General features: G+C 40.2%; 2 protein-coding genes across 5 annotated transcripts in view; both read left to right on the forward strand.

The window, feature by feature from the left end:
• Window positions 1–2233, forward strand: part of Irk1 (Inwardly rectifying potassium channel 1) — a 308434-nt gene extending 306201 nt beyond the window's left edge. For 3 of the 4 annotated variants that reach the window (XM_065232633.1, XM_065232636.1, XM_065232634.1), the window contains one exon: window positions 2131–2220. Coding sequence is in view for 1 of the 4 variants with exons in the window: in XM_065232635.1 (XP_065088707.1) it covers window positions 2131–2228 (98 nt within the window). In the remaining 3 variants the exon portion in view is untranslated. Of the gene's footprint in view, window positions 1–2130 lie in introns of all 4 variants that reach the window. The other variant, XM_065232635.1, reaches the window with a different exon arrangement.
• Window positions 2234–2564: 331 nt separating this feature from the next.
• LOC135710134 (G protein-activated inward rectifier potassium channel 3-like) overlaps window positions 2565–11432 on the forward strand; it is a 66516-nt gene continuing 57648 nt past the window's right edge. The window contains exon 1 of the mRNA XM_065232631.1: window positions 2565–2845. Within this exon, the coding sequence (XP_065088703.1) occupies window positions 2655–2845 (191 nt within the window). The 5' untranslated portion in view covers window positions 2565–2654. The remainder of the gene's footprint in view (window positions 2846–11432) is intronic.

Genomic DNA, 11432 nt, shown 5'->3' on the forward strand with positions numbered 1-11432 from the left:
TAATAAGACCGGTCGTCCTCTATGGACAAGAGATATGCACTCGGAGTTTTCGAGCGACGTTTGATAAGGACGGTGCAGGAGAACGGTGAGTGGCGGCGAAGAATGAACCACGAGCTCGCTGCACTCTACGGCGAACCCTGCATCCAGAAGGTGGCATGTTGCAAGAATGCCGGACAATAACCCTGCAAAGTTGGTGTTCGCTACTGATCCGGTTGGCACAAGAAGGCGTGGAGCGCAGAGAGCACGACGGGCGGACCAGGTAGAGCGTGATCCAGCGAGCATTGGACATGACCGAGGATGGAGAGCGGCAGCCGCAAACCGAGTATTGTAGCGTACTATTGTTGATTATGTCTTATCTTAAATGTGATATTGTACAAATAAATGTATATATCACTGAACTAGGACATCTTTGAAAAATTTACGAATTATCTTCAAAAAATCAACCAATCAATTTTCTAACCTTGGATTACTTTTTCTTAAATTGTCAATCTCTTCTTAAATTCTTAATTTACTCAAATTGGATGAAGTATATTTTTATTGTATTGTAGTTCGTAATCGAAGCCGGAGTCGAGGAGTCAGAAGTCAGAGTCGGGGTCGGAGTCGGTTATTTTGAAATCAAAGGAGTCGGAGTTGACCGATTTAGATCCAACCCCACAGCCCTGTTTTAATATAGAAAGCTAACGCTAAGGGTCTCATAGTCTAGCCAGTAAAGGCGCGGTATTACCAAGCTGAAGGTGGCGGGTTCGATTTCCGGTTCAGTCAAGGGAATCTTTCAGGTTGGAAATTTTCGCGAAATTCCTGGGCATAGAGTATCATTGTATTGGCATTGAAAGCTCTCAGTTAATAACTGTGGAAGTGTATCTAGAACACTATGTTGAGTGCACGCAATAAGCTTGAAATGCAAATGCAGTTAATCGATCTTCAAATCGATAGATTAATGTTAGTATTCTCCCGATCAAACATCAGTATTTTCGCACCGTAGAGCCATCGTAGAGTGTGCACCGCAGTGAATAATAAGTGAAATCACGGAGTGCGGATCAACGGTGTGAAATGCTAGAAGTTTAATCGAGAGAATATTTACATTGATCTATGTATTTTAAAATGGATTAACTGAAAGTTAAATTGGACTTAACGTTACCTTTCTATATTAAAAAGTAATGCGAGAATATCAAACAGATTATTTGTATCAATTTCCTCAACAGTTCACCCATAATAAATCAATCATCATTTCACGCGAAGCGATTTACAACAAAGTTAGTTGCTAGGCAGATTTACAAACACTGTCAAACTCCAGCTAAGCCTCATATATGTACACAAGCCAGACAATCCGTCTCCGCAAGCGTAACCTCCAGTGCTCAGCGAATGTCGATTGGGTTAAACTAGACCTAATGACCCCCACTCATCTCAAGCTGACCAGCTCGGGTCACAATCACAGCTACTAACACTACACAGTTCGCCACCGTTCGCATACCGAGCATCACTGTCCATTGTGATTTAATTAAATCATATGTTCCATGTCATATCCAATAGGGGAAGTTGGAGCACTTGGTGCGAGTTCGGAATGCATGCTTTCCAACAATTGAACCCAGTCAAGCCAGCTTCCTCTTCTCGCGGTCCGATTGTCGATCATCTCGCACTAAGCTAACAAAATTGCTAACCTCTGCCCGCATGATGTTCGTAGATATGTCACACACATCGCAGCACAACACAAAGGCAAACACGAGATGCACCATTCGGCACTGTCCGGTTGGCCGGTGTGCCCTTTCCGTAGATCGGGAGTCGGACTAAATTAGTCGCTCGATCGCAGTCGACCGGTGTGCTCACAGATAAAACAATAAATCCCCTCCTAACCTCAAGCCGAAAACCAAGTCCTTAGTAGGCCGCTTTACTAACAACGACTGCTTCGATCGCTCCCTCTCTGGCGGCCTGTGTGTGGCTTTTGTTTCATGTAACTCACATTATTTGGTGCGTGCCGAAGTTCAGTGTCAAATGTGTCAAAAGCGAGCGAAAACGAGCCACTCCGTTGAGATGAGGCGGTTTACTAATTGGATTTAATTAATTTCTTTCTTTCCTGTTCGGTCCGGTCCGATTGCCCTCCGCCGTCTCCGCGTTGTCGTACCTCTCCGGTAGGGTTAACCGATGATACCGATGACAGCTCCTCCGCCTCGGCCATCGCCACCGCAGTAGAACAAGAACAACTACCAATCTGCGAAGCGGAACAATTCTAGCGGAGATGAGGATGATGGTCGTGATGAACGGAACCTGTTGATAGTAGAACATTCAGCAGTTACGCGGTGTTTTGGATAGTTGAAGGCTTTGAAGAATAGTAAAAATAAAACGCAGGACTTTCCATTCGAGCTAGCTCAGTGTAGGTTATAAGTGGTTAAGCTTTTTTTTTAAATCAAGGAATAGCACAAATTGAATTTTTTGAAATAAGGTTTTCATATCAGTTTTACGAGATAAATAACACAAAGTGAGAAGAATAGAAGCTATACGGTGAATTAAATTCACCCAAACGATTATGCCATAAGTGAAAAAGTTTTACCTTAGAATTTATTAAAAAAAAAGAGATATAAGAAGAGAAATTGTACACGAAAATAAAGTGAATCTGCACTGGAATCCAGGTGTTCAGGTGTTTGAAAGCGAATCAAGAAATGTCCGACCGCCAGGTAGCCTTGATGGAGGAGAAGAAACCCCTGACCCGGATTTTCATGCGTCCCGGGGTGATCGAGGAGGAACCGGACTCGCTGGACAGTGTGATCGGAAATCTGCCGCTGACGGTTGTGCCCAGTTTGGCACGGATTTCCACCCAGGGAAGCTGCTTCAGTCGGCAGGAAAGTGTTCGGTAAGTTACCTATCAACTCCGCCCGACAATACATGCCCTGTTCCCGTGCTTATCGCTTGAGCTCTCTATGCGAGAAGTGGATTACTGCAATGGACATATAATATTGTTTGAAAATAAATAAACCCAACCGGACTAGTTTTGTCCGGCCTACGCCGAACGGGATTGGATTGAGGGGGATTTGCTTCGGCGTGTGCGGTTTGTGATTAGTGAGTGATTGCGTTTCAAAGCACGTTGGTTGGCTTCGACACAAGTGCAATTACGGCTACCGGCTTGTCATCCAAATCGATTAGAATCCATTGCTTCATAAAATGAAAATATCATCTGGCCTAGTCTTGATTTGTTTTTTTTCCCATGGTCCATAACTCAAAAGCCCTAATTTTGAGCCCCACGGTCATTGGCATTGGACACCAGGGGTACGCCCTTTAAAGCCCCTGAGAATGAACCATGAATATCAGACTGCTGTCAAGCCGACGTCGGTGTTAATCCAATAAGGCTGTCCACGAGACAGTTGCGATCAGCTGTCTTTTTTTTCTTTTAACTGTCATGTTAATATGTTAATATTCCATTAGATATATTGATATGTATTTTTTTTTATCAAAACTCGAAGTTGATCCTTAAGACTCAAACATTCTGTTTTATTGTTTTCAGGTATTCAACTATTGCCGTATATTCTGCTTAATTTTTTTTGGCTAGAATTAATTGAATGGGAGTGTTATTTAATAAAATTGGAAACCCAGTTCTAATCGAATAGTATCTTGGACAATCGTACAGTATGTGCCATAGGTTCTCTGTCACGTCACATTGGTCACAACGATCATTTGGAATCAGTTTCCATGTAGCTAGTCTGTCCTTTGTTGTCATGTGTCCCGACCTGATGCGTGATAACATTTTTTTTAAACCAGGGTGACAAAGAAGTTTGTTTAGCATGTTCAAAGTGAAATTTGCCTTTTTCAGATGAAATTTGTGAGTATTGATCTTGCCAAATGCTTTCTGTTTCTTTCTTAAGAATATTAATCAAATCTTGTAATGTAAAACTAATCTGTTCTATAGTGTTTCGAGTTGTTCCAAGCTTGGCCGCATGATCCGCTCTGTCATTACCGACTAAATCTATGTGGCCAGGAATCCACTGAATATAGACTGTTTCTATCGATGATTTCTCAACTATATTTATTAGCTGTTTGATCACATAATTTTCGTTTTGATTGGGGTTGTTAATTAATGTGCAAGCACACTTCGAATCTGTGAAAATAGCTGATATAATTAATAATTACTGCCGTGAAATCATCTGCAAATTGTATCAATGTTCCGTCTTCCTGAATTATGTTATGTACAGTTTTGGTGTATAGGTTAAATACAATAGGGGATAATGGACACCCTTGAGGTAGTCCACTATTAGTTATGTGTGTAATTTCAGTACCATCATTTAATTTTAAGATGGTTTTTCTGTTTCTAAGGTAAAGGGCGAACACGAAATTATTGCGACACCGAAAATGTCATGCCAATTTTCTTATAATGTTTAGAATCAAACCAAAATTTTAGGGTAGTTTTATACATATATTTACTTCAAAAATCAAAAGAAAAGTTAATCGATGGAGCCTTGAGTGTAAAATTGAACGCATTTTCGCTTGATGCCCTCCATCAAAGTCTTTACAGTGTCATCCGGTACCAGTTTCTCAGTTTTTTTTTTCCATTTTCTTAACATGTCCTTCTCGTCTTTGACTGTCTTCTTGCTCTTCCGAAGTTCCCGCTTCATTATTGCCCAGTACTGCTCCACCGGGCGAAGCTCCGGACAGTTTAGCGGATTCATGTCCTTTGGAACAAAATGGACAGAATTGGCCTCATACCACTCCAGGACACTTTTAGAATAGTGGCATGATGCCAAATCTGGCCAAAGCAGCGGAGCTTCGTCGTGCTGCTGCAAGAACGGCAAAAGGCGCTTCTCGAGGCACTCAGATTTGTAGATCTCGCCATTTACTGTGCCCTTTGTCACGAAAGGCTCATTCCTCAGTCCGCAAGAGCAGATGGCCTGCCAAATGAGATATTTGGAGGCGAACTTCGGCATTTTCTTCTTCTTAAATTTGTCGTCCACATCGAACTTGCTCTTGCCGGTGAAAAACTCCAACCCCGGAATTTGCTTAAAATCGGCTTTTATATACGTTTCGTCGTCCATCACACAGCAGCCATATTTTGTCAGCATCTTCTCGTAGAGCTTCCGTGCCCGAGTTTTAGCTGTCGATTGTTGCCGCTCATCGCGGTTTGGAAGTTCTGTACCTTGTATGTATGTAGTCCAGCTCTCTTCTTTGCATTCTGGACGTAGCTCTGCGACATGCCGATCTTTTTAGCCAAATCACGGCTTGAGACGTTGGGATTTGCTTTAATCATCCGCTTCACCTTTCCCTCCGTCTTTTTGTTCTCCGGTTCCGGTTTTCTTCCAGCTCCTTTGCCGTGGTCCAACGTCAACCGCTCCTGGAACCGCTTCAACACTCTGGAGACGGTTGAATGGTGAATGTTCAACATTTTTCCCAACTGCCGGTGCGACAGGTCAGGAAATTCCAGGTGTTTGGAAAGAATTTGTTCTCTCAACTCGCGTTGGTTCACCTCCATTTTCGTTGAATCGAAAAACACGACTTCGAGTTTGACAGCATGTACACAATACACATTAATGAGAAAGTGTGCAAAATTTGGTTGATTTTTACCCAATGGTAAAAAAGTTATGCCCTGTTGAATGTGTCGCAATAATTTCGTGTTCGCCCTTTAATGGTATATCCAGTTTATTATATGATTAGGGATACTTTCTTTTCGAAGCGTTTCTAAGAGTTTATCTACATTGACATTATCAAAAGCTTTTGACAAATCTAGAAATGTCGCAACCATAACCAGACCTTCTCTTTTTGACTGTTGTACTATAGAAACCAAGTAATTGACGCAATTGATTGCTGATATATTTTTTTCGAAATCCAAAAGAATTAATTGGAAGAATGTTATTGTCTGTTATGTACTCGTTCAATTCCTTTTTGACTGTACAGTCAATGAGTTTTAATAACACATTCATCATAGCTAATGGTCTGTACGAATTACATTCATTCGGATCTTTACCTGTCTTCAGTAGAGCGACTATATTGATTGCTTTCCATTCTTCTGGTATATTACCTGAATTGAGAACTTCATTCAAGAGCTCAGAGATTCGTATTTGTAAATTTAGATTGATACGTTTTAGTATATAAAATGAGAGAAGATCTGGTCCCGGGGTTGAATGATCTTTTTTTGAATAAACGAACCTTCTTATAAAGAGTGATACGGTCAAAATTTGGTCAAGGGAAAACGCGTGTAAATCAGTGAAATCGTTTATTTAAAAAATCAAATTAAATTTCTTTTTCAAGTTCAATTAGTATAAAATTCAGGAAAAATATTCAGTTAGGCTTCCGCTTTTCCAAATCCGAATTGCCGGGCCTTACGCTTGACCCCTGCCATCAGATTTTGTACAGCCACCTTGTCCACCTTCTTCGCCGCAGAAAGCCAGTTTGCCTTGAACTGCTGCTCGCCCTTAGCAGTTTTTTTGGTCTTCTTTAGGTTCCGCTTGACAATAGCCCAGTATTTCTGAATTGGGCGGAGCTCTGGCGTGTTGGGAGGGTTCTTGTCCTTGGGAACCACCTGCACGTTGTTGGCGGCGTACCACTCCATGGCCTTTTTACCGTAATGGCAAGATGCCAAATCCGGCCAAAACAGTACGGAACAACCGTGTTTCTTCAGGAAAGGCAGCAGACGTTTATTCAAACACTCTTTCACGTAAATTTCTTGGTTGACAGTCCCGGAAGCTATGAAAATGCTGCTTTTCAAGCCACAGGTACAGATGGCTTGCCAAACCAGATATTTCTTTGCGAACTTTGACAGTTTCATGTGCTTGAAAACATCTGCTACCTTTCCCCTTCCTTTTGCCGTATAAAACTCCTGTCCCGGAAGCTGCTTGTAGTCGGCTTTGACGTAGGTTTCGTCGTCCATTACCACGCAGTCAAACTTCGTCAGCATCGTCGTGTACAGCCTCCGGGATCGCGCTTTGGCCGTCGTATTTTGTTTATCATCGCGATTTGGAGTCACTACCTTCTTGTAAGTCGATAGTCCGGCTCGTTTTTTGGCTCGATGCACGGTTGTAGACGATACACCCAGCTTATTTGCGGCATCTCGGAGAGAGAGGTTAGGGTTTCGCTTGAAACTACCGGCAACTCTCTTTGTCGTCTCAGCGGCTTCCGGTTTTCGATTTCCCCCCGATCCAGACTTCCTGGCTGTCGACAAACGTTCCCCAAACACTTTAATTACATTTGTAACGGTTGATTTGGCAACTTTTAGCGATTTTGCCAACTTTGCGTGCGAGTAGCTCGGATTTTCGCGATGCGCGAGCAAAATTTTGATACGCTGCTCTTCTTGCTTGGACGGCATTTTGACAACTGAAGAGTGAATTCCAAAATCAAAATAGGAGCAACATTCTACACACACACACCTTCAAAATATGGGGTGTTCAGATTTTTTAAATGCAAAATTGAAAGAAATACGTCAAGTTGATATTGACCAAATTTTGACCGTATCACCCTTTATCTCTGAAATCTATTTTTATCTGCTGCTGTGTTGTAATTGGAATATAGTTAATTTCAGATGATATTGTAGGGAAGTTAACATGCATGAATTGTGTTGCCAATTGTTTGTCGTTTAGTAATATTAAATTATTTTTACTGTATTCCACAACTCTTTCTGAGACATATCTGGATTTATAGAGTTAATTAGTTCCTTCCAGCTTTTTCTCTTTTCGCTTCTTATTTTTCTCTCTAATATTGCTCTTTCTCTTTTAAAATCTTTTAAATTTTGGATCGTTTGATTTTTATTAAATTCCTTTATTTTTTTGTTTTTCGATTCTAGTATTTCCTCAATTTCTATAGCCCACCAAGGTTTAGGTATTCGTTTAACCTTTCCTATTTTTAAATTATATTTTGAAGCATTAATTTGTTCTGCTATTTTTTGATTTATTTTCTCTACTGCTTGATTTTTGTTAAAGAATTCTACATTGGTTTGATTATTGGGAGCTGAGTTTTCTATTTCTATTTTGATGCTTTTGTTATTACTGAAAAGTTAGATCTATTGCTGAGGGGAGTGTATTTGGTGGTTTAATCAATGTACTGGAGCCGTTATTACGTAGAACTAAGTCTCTGTTTTCAAGTAAATGGTCTATTAATTCACCTCTAGGACAATTAGGGTGATTTGGGTTTTTTTGGACTTGCTTTAGAAAATTTGAATTCTGGAAAATTAAAGTTCTCTCCTGGTTTAAGCCATACTTCACTTAATACAGCTATGTCAACAGTTTTCTTTATGGGGGCGACCCCGGCGTAGTGGTTAGCATCCATACCTCTCACGCCAAAGTCACGAGTTCAAATCTCACCCCCGGACAAGTCACGAATGAGCCAAGAGCGTTAAAGTGACTATAATAATAATAATAAAAAAACGTTTCTTTATTAAGAAAATTCTTTATCATTTCTCGTGTGTCCAATGGTCGTATGCTTGTGTGTGTGTGTGTGTGTGTGTGTGTGTGTGTGTGTGTGTGTGTGTGTGTGTGTGTGTGTGTACAATCTAACCCCCACTGTCCGTTAGTGTTATTATGGAAGAAAACTGCTTTTTATTACCCTTAAATTAAAGCAGGTTTAGTCCGGGAGTTAGAAGGTGTTAGCTCTATTGCAGCTCCAGTGACCCATTTCAGAATGCCTGAAAATTCACGACCACTCCGAGGTCACTTTTACTTACAATAAGCCCGCATGTTCACTCTACCTTTATCAAATGGATAATGGTGTCATAAACACACTTCCAGATTCAAAAAATATTATTTCCAAATCTGGCACGTATATAGTTTTGAAATTTGTTCAACTGTATTAAATCGATTTTAATGGACATTTCTTATCAATTTTGTTTCGAATACCTCTTGATTCATCTGCTGGCAGCACTTCCTGGCCCTTACCGGCGACCAAATCATCTGCCCGCAAATGCAACAACGCCTAAATCTCAAAGCTCTCCGAACGTGCAGCTCTCGAAAATGCAATCGAGATATGTATAAGAACAATCTTTAACTGGAACGTACTCACCAAATCAATACATCCGAGAGCAAATTCCCGATGCTTCTTTTTCTCTCGCAAACCCGTCGTCGTCGAACGGCAAAAAAAGAAAACTCGGTGAGCAATTTTGTGACACGGAATTTTCACTGAACATAAACCGCGAATTCACGAATTTCACCACACCCAACTGCGAAACACGTTCAGAAGCACTTTTGGTACAATTTCGATCAATTTGATCAAACACAACAAAAAAAGTTACAAGCGAGCCAACATCAACACCGATTGTGCCGAGCTCTTTCACGCATCTTGCAGCGCGTAAATAAACTGAAATTAAAAATTATCACTCGCGATGCCACTAATTTCTGGTCCAGGAGAAAATCAAACAACGCAGATCGCGACATCTCTTCTGATGCTTGCAAACATGTTGACTCACGTTTTCTTTCTCTATTCTAAAACTTCCCGGAAAGCGAGAAAACTAATAATCACACACGTATAAACGTCCGGGAGGCAGAGCGCCAGCGATAATCCGGCAATTGCAGCCGAAAACTATGAGAGCGAACGCACGCACAAAACAGAGAACAAACTTAAAACACAACCGTATCCAAAGGCGTTCGAAACTGCACTCGCACTTTAGGTGAATCATCCTGTCGCAGAAAAGCCATGCAGGAGACGGATTCTTGATCGCCTTTAACTGGTTTAGCGCATTGGTCACAGGCGGAAGTCATGCTGACTCAGTTTCCAAAAGTGATTTAGAAACAGCGGTGGAGATGCTCTAATCCGCAAAGAGGAATTGGATTCTCAAGATCGCCCAATGCTAGACAGTATATACACTACAATATGTCTGATTGGATAACTTTTTCACTGTTTTCACAACACAAAATATGCTCTAATTAGACGATTATCGCAACGAACTGCACTTTCCACTAACAACCAGTACAATATTACAGGTATACCGAACGGAAAAAAAAACGAATAACGATAGTCCGTGTGATAAAAAATCGACAAATTTAGCAGCGCACAATCACGACGATGTGAATAACAACAACTGTCAAATGATCCTTTCCCCCTGAAATTTTTTGGACTTGTTTCCAAAATATATATGAAGTTTTCTAAATTGATCAGGAGTTCTCTGGACTTAAGTTTATCGAAATTTTCCTAGAATGCATGGAGCTATACTGTATTTATAGAAATTATACTCTGCGGATCTTTAAAGTTCCCCAAAAGTCTGGAATGCCCCTACGATATCTGAGCTGTTCTAAAGATCTCAAGAACTAGGTTTTCTTAGGTTCTTGGAATTTCAATTAAGTATCTACAAGTTCTTTGGACCTCTCTGATTTCTTGACTTTCTTGAAAATATTAGGACTTCTTAAAAGTTTCTGCAGTTTCCATGAAGCTGATGGAACCTCCTGAAAGTTTTCAAAGCTTTCCTGAAGTGCCCAAAATGTTATAGAAGTTTTACCCTATTATCCTGCAGTCTGTACATGAAATTTTCTAAAAATCCCAATTACTTCCTTTCATTCCTCGGATCTCCTTTAAAGTTCCTAAAAAAATATGTGGATCACTCTGAAGTTTCAAAAACTGCTATTAACTTCCCTGAAAATGTTTAATTTTTTGAAATTCTTGTAATTTCTCACAATTTTTCTAACTGCCTTAAATTCTCGAAATAGGAGAAATGTCTCTAATGTTGGCCTATGGCTCTTATATTGGGCCCATCGCTAAAAATCTGCTATTTATCAATTTTATCTAGATGAACGCGTTATTGGGACGTTACTAATGGATATATTTGGTTGCTATTGAAAAATTAGTCGATTGCTGAATTTATGTATGGGCCCAAATTAGGGACACTTAGGCCGACAATACCTGCATTTCCCCTACATTCGAAGCTCTCAAAACATTCCTAAAGTTCCCGCAATTTTCCTGTTATTCAATTTTGAAGTTATCAGAACAGTCACAATGTTCACGTTGCTTCCCTTAAAATCTTTAAACTCAATTGAAGTCGTTTAAAATCTTTAAGCTTCTGAGCAGCTCCTGCAATTTTCCTGAATGTAATGGAACAGTTATTGCAATTTTCCTGAAATTTTGTGGAACTGCTCTGAGACCATTAGAACCTAATATTAAGGGTCTTAAAACACTTCCCGTAGTTCTGAACGTTTTAGAAGTTCTCTGAGCTATCCTGAAGTTATCAGATGTTCGGAATTGTAATGATATTCTCAAAACTATGATTTCCGCACATTTTCTGATGTTAAGAAAAAGCGTAACGACCCAAAAAAAAAACTTTGATTTTTTCTAAAAAATCCAAAATATATATACCTATAGAAAATCTAACAATAAATGTATCAGGTTGTTGCCTGGTATGCAGGGATATTTTTTTGTGGTATACTCAGTCAAGGGCCAGTCAGTTATGCATTGCACGACGTTTCGGCCGTTTATTGGTGGCCTTTTCAAGTGTAAGTAGTCAGGCATAGTCCTTGAAATTGCGTACAGTATTTGTTTCAAGA

This window comes from Ochlerotatus camptorhynchus, unplaced genomic scaffold (genome assembly GCF_037179485.1).
Source record: "Ochlerotatus camptorhynchus isolate MF236.1 unplaced genomic scaffold, CSIRO-AGI_Acam_v1.1 ptg000370l, whole genome shotgun sequence".
Lineage (NCBI taxonomy): Eukaryota > Metazoa > Arthropoda > Insecta > Diptera > Culicidae > Ochlerotatus > Ochlerotatus camptorhynchus.